Genomic DNA, 17,987 nt, shown 5'->3' with positions numbered 1-17,987 from the left:
AAAGTATCGCCCCCCAACACTGCTCATTAATATTCATTATCTGCAAAAGATAGGCATGTACACAGGATCAGCCTTTTCTGTGTTTAATTATTTCAATGTTTATACACACATTGTATTTGCTATAGTAACTTTATTTAATTTTTTCTCTTCATTTTAACATTTTACATTCTTATACCTATAATATAAATTTAGAGAACCATGTATGGTCTGTGTCAATCTTTAAGAGTTCAGGAAACGCATATATGCATGTGCGGCACAGTGGCTTAGTGCTTAGCATTGTTGCCATGCACCTCCAGGTCCTGGGTTTGGTCTGTGCGCATGGAATTTGCATGTTTTCCCCATGCTTGGTGGGTTTTCTCCCAAAGACATTAAGCATTAGGCTAATTGGCATTTCCAAATTGCCTGCATTGTGTGTGAAGGTTGTGAAGATTACAGGTTATACCATGGTCGTACAAATGAGAATAAATACAATGGTCAACATTGGCCTCCACAGTCCCTAGTTGGACTACAGAAGTTCCTGGATTGATGGATATATGCACGTGCACTGAATACTTTTTAATGACCATTTTCACACTTTTATAGTTGTTTTGTTAAAAATGCATGTGTTTTGTAGTGTTCTAACAAGTTATTCACTGACTTGGGGGAGTACACGTGATCAGTGACCAGCTACATCAACAAGTGCACCGATGATGTCACTGTTTCCAAGAGCATCATCTCACGACCCAACCAGAAACCGTGGATTACTGCAGAGGTGCGTGCACTTCTGAGGACCCGAGACTCTGCCTTCAGAGTGGGGGACAAGGTTGGCTGGCCCCCAGGGCTGTGTGCTCAGTCCCCTGCTGTTCACACTGCTGACTCTGCTGTGCTGATTTTGTAGCGACACACAGCTTCAATCATATCATCAAGTTTGCTGATGACACGACCGCAGTGGTTCTCATCTGCAAGAACGAGGAGTCAGCATACAGGAGGAAGTGCAGAGGCTAACAAACGGTTGTAAGGACAACAACGTGTCTCTGAACTTCGATAAGACAAAAAAGATGGTTCTTGACTTCAGGAGGACATGGAGCGATCACCCTCCATTCAACATCGACGGTTTCTCTGTGGAGATTCCTGAAAATTTCTGGGTGTCCACCTGGAGGAGAACCTTACCTGGTCCCTCAACACCAGCTCTCTGCACAAGAAAGTCCAACAATGTCTTTTCTTCCTGAAAAGGCTGAGGAGGGCTCAGCTTCCACCACCAATCCTCACAACCTTTTATAGAGGGACAATTGAGCAGCTGCATCACTGTCTGGTTTGGGAATTGTGCCATATCGGACCGCAAGACCTTACAGCGGATAGTGAGGACAGCTAAGAAGATCATCGGGGTCTCTCTCTCCTCTATTGAAGACATACACAATACATGCTGCATTCGCAAAGCCACCAGCATTGTGGCTGATCGGACACACCCCTCTCACACACTCTTCACCCTACTGCCATCTGGAAAAAGGTACAGAAGCATTCGGGCACTCACATCCAAATTATGTAACAGTTTTTACCCACAAGCCATCTGTCTCCTCAATACAATGGGACTGGACTGATAAAACACACACACACACACACACACACAAATTACTCAGACTATCTAAATAACATCAGGACTGAACTGATAAACACACACATGCACAAACACTGTGATCTCAAAATTTGTTCATGCTGACCTACCTGATCTTCTCTTTTTGCAATATATTACACAATATTTATCTTCTTGCTATTTTTTGCACAAAAATCTTTAAATCATTGTTGCTACTCAGGAATGTCAAATGTTTCTGTTTACTGTTTCTCCTCCCACTACCTCAACTCATACCTCATTACCACAAAAATACTGAAACATGTTGTGTTTGTCACTGTGTAGCTCTTTGTTTGCACATTTGCACTTTGTTGTCCGTTGTCTATTGTTGTCGCTTTTTTAGCTTAACTTAAAAATACAAAATGTAAATCTGTCAGATCAGAGCTATTCAGCTAATCAGGTGTCTTAGTTAGAGGTAGAGTTGTGTAGTAAATTTATGTTGTTGCATATTTGTAGCACTTTGATCCTGGAGGAACGTTGTTTTGTTTCACTGTGTACTGAACTGTATATGGTTTGAATGACAATAAAAGCCTACTTGACTTGACTGGACTACTATTCATCAAACGCACATTATTCATCAAATACACTACCGCACACTTTTATTACGTCCTCACTGACTGAAAGAAGTAGCCACAATAACATCATAAAGACATCAAGAACCAACTCAGTCAGCAACAAATGTAAAATACATAAAGTGTACATAAGAGTATTAGTTAATCTGATTTACATAACGGTTTCCTGAAGTTTTATTGATCCAATGAGGGGATTTGCTTACAGGGTTTAGGTCGAGGAAAGTCTGATGATGTTCGTGCACGGGTGATATTCCCTCGATGGCATCAATGTATTTCTGATCAGCCAAGTAGAAATGAGGAAAAGAGACAATGACAGGAGCACCTGCAGAAGAAACATAAATAAGGTGAGAACATGGACAGGTAAGATGAATGTGGAAAAAAGAAAGAAACGGTAAAGGGAAATATTACATAACAAGGATAAATTTTTTTGGAAGAAAACTGCATTTAAAGATCATCTTAGATATTTTCCAATGCAGTTCATTCAATCAAAGTTCATTCCAATTCATATTAATTACATGGCATGTAATATTAAGCACATGGCAATCCAACACCCTGATCAAAACCTTACACTGATTATACAGGGTGATTAACTTGAAAGAGGCCCTGAATATTCTGTAATAACTCTTGCTAGGATGAAGCAATCTAAACGAAACACATGTACAATGTGCTTCTTAGTATATGGAGCTTTAAACATCCTGAGATGCCCATGAGTGGAAGATTTGAAATTCCTATTTCTCCCAATATCCTTGCAAATATGTTCAGGAACATGAATTGCCGCGTCAAAATGTTTCTGGCAGAAAATGGTGATCACTTTAAGCATTGCATATAAGGCAATCGATTAGACATACGTCAAGGTATGCAGTGTATCTTTTGGTTCAGATTGAGTCATCATAGCAAGAGTTACTACAGAATATTCGGGGCCTCTCTCGAGTGAATCACCCTATATTAACATAACTAGCTAGCTTATGTGGTACAAACTGTCCGTCTTTGAAATGGCATGTTCAAAAAGCAAATACTGATTCGATTGTCATGTATCTATGCATTACCTTTGCGACACACTGAAACATCTAAGACCCCATCATCTAAGCAAGTGTTTTTCTCAAGGCAGAAACCTTCATTTTCTGGATTGTTCTTTCCACTGGCAAACACAGCACGAGGAGGAGTGTATCGATATGCTGGAATCCCCTTCACCACAACCTCTTTCTCAAACAACATGTAGATTGACCTAGAAAAAGTATAGGAATAAAAAAAGCTATAAATAAGATAAGAATAAAGCACCTGGCTGTTTATAGACAGAGACACTGAATTAGGAATTCCCTTTTTGAAGTATTTGTGATAATATTAATATCCGTGTTAACATTTAGCCTACTTGGCACTAAAGATTAGATAGATCGTGCTGAGATAGAATCGTGGGAAGGTATCAGGAGACTTAGGGCAGGGTACACCCTTGACAGGGTGCCAATCCATCACAGGGCACACACACAAACACACACACACACACACACACACACACACACACACACACACACACACACACACACACACACACACACACACACACAAACTATAAGCAATTTACCCAGAGGGAAACCCACTAAGCAGTGGGAGAACATGCAAACTCCATGCACACAGACCCGAGTTCTAAATTAAATGAAAAGGACCATAGAACTTGTAGCATATTTCTGTCCTTAATCTTTTTTAAATTTCAAAGTACAATGTGTATCTGTGTAATTTTGGAAATGAAATGAGAATAAGTGTATTACATGAGGATTTTTTAAAGTACATATAATTTAAAATAATTTAACATGAATTACTTCATTTGAAGCACTGAGTGATTATGTTTATGACCAATTTTTATAATCTAAAGACTGGTCATGAATTAATGCACATTACAAGAACAAACATTTATAACAATTATAACAAACAGTAAAACTTGTAGTACAACCTGATTATAAGACAGTTGTTCTACACGGGAGTCCCCTTTATCCTCCTCTCCTCTCACTGGCCTGTCAGGAGCTGGTTTGTGTGCGTGTGTGTGCGTGTGTGTGTGTGTGTGTGTGTGTGTGTGTGTGTGTGTGTGTGTGCGTGTGTGTGTGTGTGTGTGTGTGTGTGTGTGTGTGAGAAAGTCATCCTACACAGTAGCCCTCTCCCTCCTCCTATCTCCCTTCTTGTTTTAATCACTACAGCCATGATTCTTTGATGATCATTATGATCCAGAGCATACCACATCATCTATTTAGATTGGTGGAGGCATAAGTGTGTATGACTGCCAATGGATCCAGATCACTGGTGTTTATTAATGACTTAACAGCAGTTCTGTAAAACTAGGACGTGGCTTCATATTGGAGATGGATAATGACCCAAAACATACAGTGAAAGCTACACAAGGCAAGGAAGAAATGGGAAATTATTCACTAGCAAAGTCAGTCACCTGCTTTAACCCATAGAGCATGCTTTTCACAGACAGGACTGAAGGCAGAATCAGAACTGCATCATTCCTTTTGGTTAAGTGCAGGTTAATTTAATAATAATAATAATAATAATAATAATAATACATTTTATTTATAATGCACGTTATATTTGAAACAAATTAAAAGTTTGTTACAGTGCTACAAAATTAATTCGACCCAAAAGCTCTGATAAAAAGATAAGTTTTAAGACCAGATTTAAAAGCATCAACAGTCTGTGGCGTCCTCAGATACTTAGGGAGAGCATTCCACAGTCTGATTGCAGCTGAGCAAAAAGCTCGATCTCCCATGGTATGAAATTTAGTCTTAGGAGTTTTCAAAAGATGTACTGATGCAGAGCGGAGGTTGCATGTGGACGTATGTGAGGAAATAAGTTCTTTGAGGTAATGAGGGGCATCCCCATAAATACACTGGTGCGTAAGAAGGGCAACCTTGTAATCAATTCTAAATAAAAAGGGAGCCAGTGAAGAGATTTAAGAATGGGCGTAATATGGTCGTATTTACGCCCTCTCATCGGGATCCTAGTAGCACTGTTCTGAATATACTGCAGCTTTTTAAGGGTTTTTCCAGTAGTCCCAATGAGAAGTGCATTGCAGAAGTCCAGCCTGGAGGAGACAAACGCATGGACTAACTTTTTTTGCATCAGCAAACGTGAGTGCTGGACGCAGTTTTGCTATATTCCTGAGGTGAAAATTACACGTTTTACACAGATGTTTGACATGAGCCTCATACGTCAAACAAGAGTCTATTTTAACCCCAAGGTTTATAACAGATGTTGACAATGGGATATCCTGACCAGAAAAGGTAATACTGGTGATGTTAGATGACCTAACCTGGTGTGGGGTGCCTACTATAATAGTTTCAGTCTTAGAGCTGTTTAGCTGCAGGAAATTCTGCTTCATCCATAACTTTATCTCCTCCAAACAGATGGTCAAAGTGGATGATGGCAGAGTAGACGAGGAGGTGGAATTTATCCTGAGGTAGAGCTGAGTATCATCAGCATAGCAATGAAATAAAATACTATGCTGCCTGATGATATAGCCCAGGGGAAGCATATACAATATAAACAAAATCGGACCGAGCACAGAGCCCTGAGGAACACCACAGGTGACATTGTGTATAGCGGATTTAGCCTCTCCCAGGGCAACATGCTCCGTGCTTTCAGTAAGATGAGAACCAGTTGTAAACAGAGTCAGAGAGTCCAACAGTGTGACGTAATCTGTGAAGCCGAATGTTGTGATCAACATTATCAAAGGCCAAAGACAAGTCCGACAGGATGAGAAGCGATAAAAAAATCAGCATCAGCCGACATCAGCAGGTCTTTCATGACTCTAACCAGAGCTGTTTCTACACTGTGGCAGGGGCGGAAACCAGACTGGAATTTCTCAAACAAATTATTTTGTTTTAGATGAGACTGAAGCTGTGCAGCAAGTACTTTTGAAAGGAATGGGAGGTTAGAAATGGGCCTGTAGTTTGCAAGTACTTCTGGATCAAAGGTGGATTTTTAAAAAAGTGGTCTGATGATAGCAGATTTCAATGTAGCGGGAACATATCCAGTCTGGAGAGAGTGATTTATTATCCTGGTAATCAGGGGGCTTATAGCACAAAGGTTGGATTTAACCAAAACTGTAGGAAAAGGGTCCAGAGCACAATTTGATGGTTTCACCTTTCTGACAATGACCTCAACCTCTTGCTGTGTAACTTCAGAGAAACAGCTGAAAGGTTGCAAATTCCCTGGCTGTGGGTCATCCATTAAGACAGGTAGTGCAGAGGAACTCGATAGAGACGAGCGGATGGTATCCACTTTTTTCCTGAAGAAAGTAATGATGTTATTGCAATTTTTCCTCTGTAGCTTCCAGATCAGATTGAAATTGTGGTTTCAATAGGCGATTAATAGTAGAGAATAGTTGCTTTGAATTTCCAGAGCTATTGTTAATGATATTTGAATAAAACTGTGATCTTGCAGCTCTCAATGCTCTTGCATATGCCTTCTGATGTTCTCTGTAAACTTGCTTATGAACAGTGAGTCCTGAAGCCTGTAGACGTCGCTCAAGAACACGCCCAGTTGTCTTCATCTTCTGCAGCTCACATGTATACCAGGGGAGAAGAGAACGTGAGAAGCAGACAGTTCTATATCTCACAGGGGCATGGAAATCTAGGAGACTGCCAAGGGATTTGTTGTAGGAATGGAATACTTGTTATGACTTAACAAGTGCGAGATGGTGTATTTTAGCCTCATGCCGGTCGCCGGAAAACTAGCAAAACAAGCTAGCAGCCAAATAACTGCAGAAGCAGCGAAAACCAGGCTCAAAAAATTTCAGTGTATTGAGACCACAGAGCAGATGTCCAAGGAAGCACACAACGTCTTAAAAACGCCATAAACCAAAGGTAAAAAACTAAGGTTTAAAAAAAAACAGCCTCCGGGTTACTAAAACAGTCCGTATAAAAATAAAAACAGCAGCAGAAAAATAAAAACAGCAGCAGCAGCAGGAGAAGCGGCAAACAGCGAGCGCCAGCGTCCTCTCCCCCGTGATTTGTTTTTTTCTTACTTTCTAACAGCAATTTCGTATTAATCATCTTTACATGAATATGTTTGGGATGTGGACAAACTGTCGGAGTTTCCATTACTTCTTACGGGAACTTTGCTTTGATATGCGAGTGCTTTGATATACAAACATGCTTCCGAAACAAATTATGCCTGCAATCCAATGTTTAACTGTATTTAATTGTGCTTAATTTGATAATAATTTGATTGTGTGTAAATCCATGGAACCTCACTTTCATATCCAGACTACAACCTTGAACGCTGTAATTTCCTTACACAGTTAGTGTTTAATGATCATGTGTACACGCTGTTCTGTGTGCTGTTGGCCCTCTGTTTAAGTTAATTTCCACTGATTTCCCATCTGACTCAACAAAAGGCAGGATTTGTTTCATTAAAAGAACAATTATTCTGTCAATTTCTGTCACAGAAATAAAATTCCCTCTTTAAAAAACAAACATTTTTAAAACAAGGCTTTCTCTTTCATTACACACACTCTTCCTCTAACACCAAAATACCAATTGAAAAAATAGAACAGAACAATCAATTTAATTATTAAACAATAATATTTAGAAAAAAGTTTTTTGTACCAGAATCCCTTAGACAGCTATTTTTTTTTAATATAATTAATTGAAAAGTGTTTTTGTTAATAATATACCCTAGGCACTTTAATAGGAACATCTGTGTACCTGTTTATTAGTGAATTTATCCATTCAGGAAATCATGTGTCAGAAGCATAACGGTAAAATCGTGCAGCTATAGGCCGAGAGCTTCAGATAATCTTCACAATAAATATGAGAATGGAAAAAAATTTGATTCCTGTAACTTTAACAGTGGCATAGTTATGTATTTGTGCCAGATTAGTTTGATGAGTATTTTATAAGCTGCTGAACCACTGAGATTTTGACACCTACAACAGCCTCTGGAGTTTGCAAAGAATTATGTGAAAGAGAAATAAATAAATAAATAAAATCCTGTGTGAATGGTTTGCAGGCTGAAACACCGTGTTGGTGAGAGAGATCAGAGGACAATGACCAGACTGGTTTGAGCTCATCAGAAAAGCATCCTAGAATTCACAACAAACCATGAGGTAGATGGGTTAAAACAGCAGAAGACCACATTAGGAATCGCTCTGAGACTCACAGAAACTGGATAGATGAAGAATTGAAAAAGCCCATTTTTACCTGTCTAGGGAATTTGTGCTTGTGAATGCTTAGATTCCTGCTCTTGGCTGACAGGAGCTTAGTTTAGTCTTCTGCTGTTGTAGTGTATCAACCTCAAGGTTTGATGTGTGGCATCCTAGAAGGTTCAATGTTTCGTGTACACCAAAATGCTTTTACACAATGTGATGGGAGAAAAAGATAAAAAAGATATTTCTTGAGTTATTATATCCTTTCTGTCAACTTGAACCAACCTGGTCATTCTCCTCTGACCTCTTTTGCACCATTCTGTGGGAATTCTAAAGCTTGCTGCGTGTGAAGATGTTTATGAAAACAACCCGTTACAGCTAAGTACACTCTAAAAAACGCTGGGTTGTTTTTTCTACCCAAACGCTGGGTTGCCGCTGTTGGGTCATTTTTCTGGGTTATTTACAGAGAGTTGGGTAGTTTTTGTGTAACCCAGCTGCTGGGTTGAAGTTTGCTTGGCTCCTCCCCCAAAGTTCACCGGTGGATTCAGCGGCTGTCAGTCAGAGCTTCGTGTCTCTCTTGAGCTCCCACACCGCTGATGACGGTTCATTTAAGGGAAAATGACGTTAAATACAAGGTCTGTATACACATGTTCACTCACCTAAGTCACATATGACTGAAAAAATATTACTCTATGTGAGATTTATTAGTTACCGTGTTAAGGTTACACTTAAACTTTCAGGCTGGTCTGAGGTAAGATAATTTAGCTGACAATAGCTGCTAGTTTCTCACCTGTGTATGAAGGAAACGGATAAGATGTCTGAGCTTTTTATCTTTCTCTGTAGAATGTTTGCAGGGTGACGAAACTGTAACTGTAGTATTAGCATGACGCTAGCATTTAGTTAACATTAGAACTTTATTAATCTCACTGTTTGAGAAAATAAAATGCTGGGGTGTTACAAAACACTGACCCTCTCACAAATATACACACCTGCTAACCTCCCGTTTTTCACTAGCTAGTAATTTACTCCGCGGTCAAAAGTCGCCCGCGTTTCTCCCGAATTATAACAATATTTTACACCTTTCCCCCTTTGGCAAGTAGTATGTAAATATGACTGCTGCATGTAAGCTAACCAGGTAGCCCTCTTTAACCAAAGTTGCTTGTGACTCAGACTTAATTAACTATCAGTCAGCTGTACAGATAACTACTAGATGGAAGTATTAATATTTGGGTGATTGTAATGTGCCAGTATGACCCCAGCTATGACAATGCATCTCCTCAGTAATTAGCTTAAAATCAACACAGACCACAAGACCTACTAGTCTGATAAAGCTCATATGAGCTTTATCCCAAAAGCCATGCTTATTTTGCTTATTTTGCTTATTTTATTTTTGGTAGTAGCTGTCTCCATGTTTTTGTTTCATGTTACCTATAACCTTAGCTTTGTCATTTTTTTATTTAGTATAAATCCTATTACACATTAAATTAATAGTCTTATTCAGTTTAATCTTTGTTATTCAACAAATTTTTAACTTTCTTTCATTTCTTTCTAAGGTTGGCACCAAGGCCGTACCCTACATCCTGACGTTGGGAGATGATGACCAGCGCTGCTCTCAGGCATTCGTCATTCTGGTGGGACAGGCTCTGAAACAATGCACACTACTTGGGGCGGTTGATGTGTGCTTCAAGGCATTTTATATTTTTGACATTAACTATTTAAAGTAGTGTGCACCTGTATAGGACTTTTTGTAATGTTGCTATGAAATAGCGAGGCCTACTTGAAAAGTCATAGACAGTGTTTGTATGTTAAAACGGAACCAGGGCTGGATAGTTTTGTTCTGCAGAAAAGATATCTAATGTCACAAAGAGATCCTGCTCTGTAGAAGCTGCCTCAGCCTATTTGTGTTATTACTCCATTCTGCCCTTGTGAGTAATAGTATAGTAATGATGTGACTGTTGATTATCTGTTCTTGTGCTTTTGAAATTAAAAGTTTTTTCTATGAACATTTAATAGAATGTTGTTTATTGCGTATGGTTTGCAAAACTTTTAAGTTTTTTTTTGTAATAAACCAGTATATCAAAGTAATTTAACTGTTTAATAGACGTGGGTAGTTTTTTTTTTTTTTTTACAGATTCACTGTAAAACATGAAAATAATAATAACCTATTTGTGAGGTAGAATTAACCCAGCATTATAGTTAAATATGACCCAGCATTTGGGTTGTATATTTAACCCATTTTGCTGGGTTAAAAAAATAACCCATTTTGCTGGGTTAAATTAACCCAGCATTTAGTTAGTCCAATAGTTACCCAGCAGCTGGGTTAAAAACAACCCAGATTGGGTTGTTTTTAACCCAGCATTTTTTAGGGTGTACCAATTTCTATACATCAATCAAAGTCAGATATATCACTCACCCACTCTCATTTATCGTCTTTACCGCTTTATCCTGTATTCACGGTCGCGGGGGACCTGTAGCCTAGACACTGAGGGCATGAGGTAGGGTACACCCTAAGCACCTAATCCACTGCACACACTCACACACTCTTTCACACACTACGGACAATTTGGGAATGCCAATTAGCCTAATCTGTCGGTATTTGGACTGTGGAAGCAAACCGGAGTACCCGGAAAAATTCCACCAAGGAGGTGCAAGGCGACAGTGCTAACCACTACACGACCGTGCCACCCGCAGATTTTTCTCTTTTCCTATTTCTAAAGTTCCTGGTGAAAGTTTTTTGTAGGTTTTAAATGTATTAGATTTTGATAACTTCTTACTTACTTCAGAGAATTCATATTCATGTAGTGGATATAATTTAAATAAAAATAAACTATTTTACCTGCACAGGTCTGCACTGAACACATTTAATCGCTCCTCTTTTGTCAGGAATGGGTGGAAAGCACTACCATCTGTTCCATTAATCATGTTGCTCTGGTTGGTGGCCCAGAATGACAAAAATCTAAACAAAGTCATAGATAACATCAATAAAGCATTAGCAGTCCGTAACTTTATGATCGATAAGTACATACTGTAGATTTCCTCACATAATATATCTTTAATTTTTTAAGGTATTTACATTGACATCAATTTTATTACCAATTCCTTTGAACTGAAAAATAGGAACGGGAACTTGATATGATGAAGCATAAACTAAAGACATACATTAGAAAAGTACAGAAATTTTAAACAAAAATAAGTATCATGGGATTTATTTTCTGTGAAACACTGCATTAAATTTGAAACGCAAAAATAATTTAAGAATATCAGCTGAAATTCAAGTGACAAACGTGTGGCATTAACTATTGAGGAATTACAGTTTTTTTTTTTTTTTGCATTTTACTTTAGAGGCTTATAAATAATGGAACAAACAAATATAATTTTATTGAAATAAGGATTGCCTTTAAAAGATGAAAATCTTTTGCAGTCAATGACTGCCTGAAGTCTGGAAGTCATAAACATGACCAATTGCTGAGTTTCCTTCCTCAAGACTCTTTGCCAGACCTTTAGTGCAGCTTTTTTCAGCTGCTGCTTGTTTGTGGCTCTTTCTGCCTTCAGTATTATCTTCAGTAAATGGAAAGCATGCACTATGGGTTGAGAGCAGATGACTGACTTTCCCAGTGAAGACCTTCCTATTTCTTTCTTGCCTTGGGTGGCTTTCACTGTATGTTTTTGGGTCATCTCCAATTTGAAGCCACGTCCTATCAGTTATACAGACCTACCATCAGGTCATCAATAAACACCAGTGATCTGGTTCCATTGGCAGCCATACACACTTATGCCTCCACCATGCCTAATGGATGATGTGGTATGCTCTGGATCATAAGCTTTTCCTTTCTCTCTCCATACTTTTTTCTTTCTATGATTCCGGGACAAGTTCATTTTGGTTTCATCAGTTCAAAGAATCTGGCAAAATTTTCTGGCAAAGTCTAATCTGGCCTTTTTGTTCTTGAGCGCTACCAGTGAGCCGTCACTTGAGTGTAGACAATGACAGTGTTGACTTTTCTAGATGTTGTAAAAGGGTTACTATGGACAGATTCTGCACTCCTCCACTTTAGTTGTCTTCTGTGGCCTTCCAGGCCTTTTGCTTTTGCTGAGCTTACCAGTTAATTCTATTTTTTAAGAACTTTCTAAAACGTTGTACTCCCAATGTTTTTGCTGTCTCTCTGATGGGTTTATTGTTGGGTTTTTTTCAGCAAATGATGGCATCCTTTACTTGGACCTCATGTTGAGAGTTCAAGTGAACAACTATCAAATGCAAATGTAACACCACATCTGGTCAACTGCTTGTCAGTCATTTGTTCCATTATTTCTGCCCCCCTCAAATGTGGGCTGTGAGATGTATGCATAAGAATGGCAATAATTCCTGAAATGGTTTTCAATTTAATGAAATTGAATTTAATTAAATGAGTGAAAGCAAATCATTAAGATGTTCACATGAATATTTATGATTGTTCCACAATGCTTTTCTCGAAACTGATTGGCCAGAAGGTGTTAATTAGTTTCTTATACCAGTTTTGACTGTAGTGACAATTGTAGTATGAATCACAGGTTTATATTAATACCTGAAATATGATATTTTCAGAGACTTGTTTGTTGGATGCTCCAAATACTTTAAGACTCATAAGAAATGAGAAGAAAAAGAAAGACGGATTTTACTGTGACAAAATTTTTACTAATTCATCAAGAAGCTTTAAGTACCAGTTCATTGTTTTAATAAAAACGAGTTTCTTGGTGACATGACAACATGATGAAAAAAAAAAATGTAAATAAACAGTAATTATAAACAGATGCAAAGGATGATGTGATATTGGTGTGCATTAAATAAAGATAGTTAAACTACTGCAGTACAAGAGAAACAAAACACGTCTGAATGTGCAATTAGTGGAAAAAAAATCAACTTCACAGGGTAATAATCACTTTGCTCAATGTCTGGATTCATAGTTGATTATTTTCCTATAATACCATAAAGTGAGTGTTTTATAAATGAATTAACTGTACATTTATTTTCTCCCCCAAAATCCATGCACATAACCACAATGCACAATGAAATCCCTAAATAAAACCTTCCTCCTTTTTCTTCTCTCTAATGTCCTGGAACGTTAGTAAAAATGGGGGTAGATGATATAATCTTTACTTCTCTCCCTTCCAGGTGTCGATGCGACCGTAGTTGAAATAGTTATCTTCTCCGGTGTAGTAAACAAACTCACCGTCACTACTTCCATTTTTCTGTGTGAAAATTACGCAAAAAAATTGTCATGGAAATTAATGAAGTAACAAACAAATGAATTAATGACTGATACAAACAGTGACAATCATGCTATCTATCCAAGTTGTTAACTACACTGCAATAATTTATAATCAGTAAGGAGTTACATTTACTCTGTTACATTTACTTAAATAACTTAAAAAAAAAATTACTTCCATAAGCAGTTTTACTGCACTATACTTATTTTTCATTTTCATTTTGTGAAACTGCTTTGAGACAATGAACATTGTTAAAAGCGCTATATAAATAAAATAAAATTAAATTAAATCAAACTTTTACTAGAGTAGATTAGCAAAGAAGAAACGCTCTTACTTCGCTACATTCGGCTCCATTCAACTCGTTACTTTTCTAACTATTTAGTCTACACATTAGATATTCTTTATTTGTGCCAGAGAAATGCAGCCAGTGGATCTACCATGTGACTGTGTTTGACCAATCAGTCGCAAAAACAATAACCTCATGTAGTCTCATGACAAAGCAGAAACTGTCTTAAATTTGTTCTGCTGGACACAGTTTATGGTAACATGAGACCTCTTGTACACATGTTCTAATGTTATTTTCTATCTGAGCCATTTGGAGAGTAACTGAATATCCAGTATATCTAACACTGGAAATAGTTTACACTGTTCAAACATACATATGTTACCTACAGCTTTATATTGTGAAAAAAGTAAGATTAGGAAATTTGTGTTTCTTGTTCCTTAATTTGCTATTTTGGAAATATATTTAGTTTTATTTATTTTTTCATTTTATAATTTGGGAATGTCAGAATTTTTACATTATTTAATCCTTTTCTCTGGCTGCATCATTTCTTAGAAAAAAAAAAGAATATCATGATGAAACAGTTATTCAGTACTTTTTTACTTTACTAGAGTAATATTGTGGACGACTACTTTTTACTTCTACTTGAGTAATATTATTTTGAAGTACAGCTTTTCTTATTGAGTTCAATTTTTGGCTACTTTACACACCTCTGTTTATAATAAATGAATAAGTGAGAGAGCAAGTGATACTTACGTATAGCATGAGGCCAAAGTTTTTATCTATCTTTTGGTTTTTTTCGTGTAAATGGCTGAGCAGTGGATCCTTATAGCCCCACAAAAGCTCATCCACTGTGTGTGTCATAAACATGGTGGTTTTTATTGATAGCATATATATAGCAAAGAGTGTTCTGATATAAAAACCTGAATTCTCTAAATGTTTCATCACTGCCTGGAAAAAAAAAGAGAAACAGATAATGTAGAGATGAATTGCTTTTTCACAGTGGGACATTGCACTGTATGCACATTATACCATGGTGCTCAAGTATATGCTAAATCACAAGTGTATTGAAATGCTGACATGATTTTATGTTATTGGTTCTATAAAAAAAAACCCTCATTAACACGGACTTGTGAAAGAGAAATCAAAACAAAATAACAAAGCAAAGGCATAAACATTTTCACAGCTTAGCTTTTTGTAAGGAGATGTTTATTTAAAGCTGATGGAAGGAGTCTCCACAGTCAGTGATAACAAGAAATAGCTTATGTAACAGATGCTCTAAAACATTAAAAATAACTATAAATAGATAAAAATTCAAGTTTCCTTTATTAATAAATGTTTATTTCTCATGTATAAGAGGAACATGTGTACATCACGCCACATTACATAACACTGTCTTCGATGAGTTTTCGATAACATTACACCCGGTTGTGTTTTGTTCATTATGTAAGATAAAAACACAGCCTCATATTGAGCATCTCAGTAGATCACTGTGTTTTCTTTCTCTTTTAAAAAAATTAAGTAAGATATAGAACTATATATCTATATAAATAAACCAAAGGTTTTGTCTGTACATTAGTCAGAACTCACTCTTTCAATTATATTTTTACATTTCATATATTGGGGGATGCACACCAATCTCAGAAAAAAATCTCTGCATGAGTGTATGTCTGTTCTGCCAAAATCATCATTGCATTATGCAAAACTGGCTGGACAGAATTTAATAAAACTTTGCCAGTCCTTTGGTATTTACCTGAAGTTAAATCAGCGGCATAGATGAAATTAAAATGTTGATTAAAAGGAATGTTACAAGCAGTTACAGTGGTGTGAAAAACTATTTGCCCCCTTCCTGATTTCTTATTCTTTTGCATGTTTGTCACACTTAAATGTTTCTGCTCATCAAAAACCGTTAACTATTAGTCAAAGATAACATAATTGAACACAAAATGCAGTTTTTAAATGAAGATTATGTTATTAAGGGAGAAAAAAAACTCCAAATCTACATGGCCCTGTGTGAAAAAGTAATTGCCCCCCCTTGTTAAAAAATAACTTAACTGTGGTTTATCACAGTTAAAAGTTCAATTTCTGTAGTCACCCCCAGGCCTGATTACTGCCACACCTGTTTCAATCAAAAAATCACTTAAATAGGAGCTACCTGACACAGAGAAGTAGACCAAAAGCACCTCAAAAGCTAGACATTATGCCAAGATCCAAAGAAATTCAGAAAAAAATGAGAACAAAAGTAATTGAGATCTATCAGGCTGGTAAAGGTTATAAAGCCATTTCCAAAGCCTTGGGACTCCAGCGAACCACAGTGAGAGCCATCATCCACAAATGGCAAAAACATGGAACAGTGGTGAACCTTCCCAGGAGTGGCCAGCCGACCAAAATTACCCCAAGAGCGCAGAGACAACTCATCCGAGAGGACCCAAAAGACCCCAGGACAACATCTAAAGAACTGCAGGCCTCACTTGCCTCAATTAAGGTCAGTGTTCACGACTCCACCAAAAGAAAGAGACTGGGCAAAAACGGCCTGCATGGCAGATTTCCAAGGCGCAAACCACTTAAGCAAAAAGAACATCAAGGCTCGTTTCAATTTTGCTAAAAAACATCTCAATGATTGCCAAGACTTTTGGGAAAATACCTTGTGGACCGACAAGACAAAAGTTGAACTTTTTGGAAGGTGCGTGTCCCGTTACATCTGGCGTAAAAGTAACACAGCATTTCAGAAAAAGAACATCATACCAACAGTAAAATATGGGGGTGGTAGTGTGATGGTCTGGGGTTGTTTTGCTGCTTCAGGACCTGGAAGGCTTGCTGTGATAGATGGAACCATGAATTCTACTGTCTACCAAAAAATCCTGAAGGAGAATGTCCGGCCATCTGTTCGTCAACTCAAGCTGAAGCGATCTTGGGTGCTGCAGCAGGACAATGACCCAAAACACACCAGCAAATCCACCTCTGAATGTCTGAAGAAAAACAAAATGAAGACTTTGGAGTGGCCCAGTCAAAGTCCTGACCTGAATCCTATTGAGATGTTGTGGCATAACCTTAAAAAGGCGGTTCATGCTAGAAAACTCTCAAATAAAGCTGAATTACAACAATTCTGCAAAGATGAGTGGGCCAAAATTCCTCCAGAGCTCTGTAAAAGACTCGTTGCAAGTTATCGCAAACACTTGATTGCAGTTATTGCTGCTAAGGGTGGCCCAATCAGTTATTAGGTTCAGGGGGCAATTACTTTTTCACACAGGGCCATGTAAGTTTGGATTTTTTTTCTCCCTAAATAATAAAAACCGTCATTTAAAAACTGCATTTTGTGTTTACTTGTGTTATCTTTGACTTATAGTTAAATGTGTTTGATGATCAGAAACATTTTGTGTGACAAACATGCAAAAGAATAAGAAATCAGGAAGGGGGCAAATAGTTTTTCACACCACTGTATGTGCCAGATTTTGTCACAGCATCTAATGCATTTTAGAATAAATAAAACATTTTTTTAAACCAATCAACATGATAATTTACATTGTATAGACAGAGTATGCGAAAGACTGTAGACAGTAGACAGATACTGTAATACAAAGGGCTACAATGGGCACATTGTATTTTGTAAATTCTCACAAAACTAATAACGCAGCATTTCTTCCTCCAAAAAAGGAGGAAAGATTTTCATATGTTCCCAAAACTGTGGAGCTAATACAAAGCAGTAATGGGAAGTGCCACTATGAGATAAAACACGGCTTTTTAGAGGAAACATATCTTTAGCAGTTTAAGGTGGGGGCCTGAAATATATCCAAACTGAGAGCCCAAAAACCTACAAAAATCTGTTGAGTTAAAGCGACGTTATGAACAGTTACAGTATGTGTCAGATTAAACAATCTACTTTAAAATAAGATACTAATAAGCTACTTTCTAAATGTAAAGAAATACTTTCACCAATAAATGTTAATAAAAAAAACCTAAATATTTTTTATGGTATTACTTAATATTTTCACTGCTGAAGTAAAAGCATTGAAGAGGTAGAAGTAAATTTTAATATGCTAGAGAAATTTTAATACAAAACTTAATCTTAATATTAATCATTACTATTACAATATATGCACTGGATGACCGAAAAAGTGGCATGATTGCTGACATTCAATTTCAGAT

General features: G+C 37.4%; 1 protein-coding gene across 1 annotated transcript in view; it reads right to left on the bottom strand.

The window, feature by feature from the left end:
- Positions 1-17,987, bottom strand: part of LOC128507169 (lysosome membrane protein 2-like) — a 65,951-nt gene that overhangs the window by 8,394 nt on the left and 39,570 nt on the right. Inside the window, exons 4-8 of the mRNA XM_053477845.1 lie at positions 14,598-14,792; positions 13,449-13,540; positions 11,154-11,273; positions 3,225-3,403; positions 2,382-2,500 (exon numbers count right to left, since the gene is read on the bottom strand). Coding sequence (XP_053333820.1) covers positions 2,382-2,500; positions 3,225-3,403; positions 11,154-11,273; positions 13,449-13,540; positions 14,598-14,792 — 705 coding nt within the window. The remainder of the gene's footprint in view (positions 1-2,381; positions 2,501-3,224; positions 3,404-11,153; positions 11,274-13,448; positions 13,541-14,597; positions 14,793-17,987) is intronic.

Source organism: Clarias gariepinus, chromosome 19 (assembly GCF_024256425.1).
Source record: "Clarias gariepinus isolate MV-2021 ecotype Netherlands chromosome 19, CGAR_prim_01v2, whole genome shotgun sequence".
Classification (NCBI taxonomy): Eukaryota; Metazoa; Chordata; class Actinopteri; order Siluriformes; family Clariidae; genus Clarias; species Clarias gariepinus.
The sequence above is the reverse complement of the archived record's forward strand: the minus strand, read 5'-3'. Positions and strand labels throughout refer to the sequence as shown.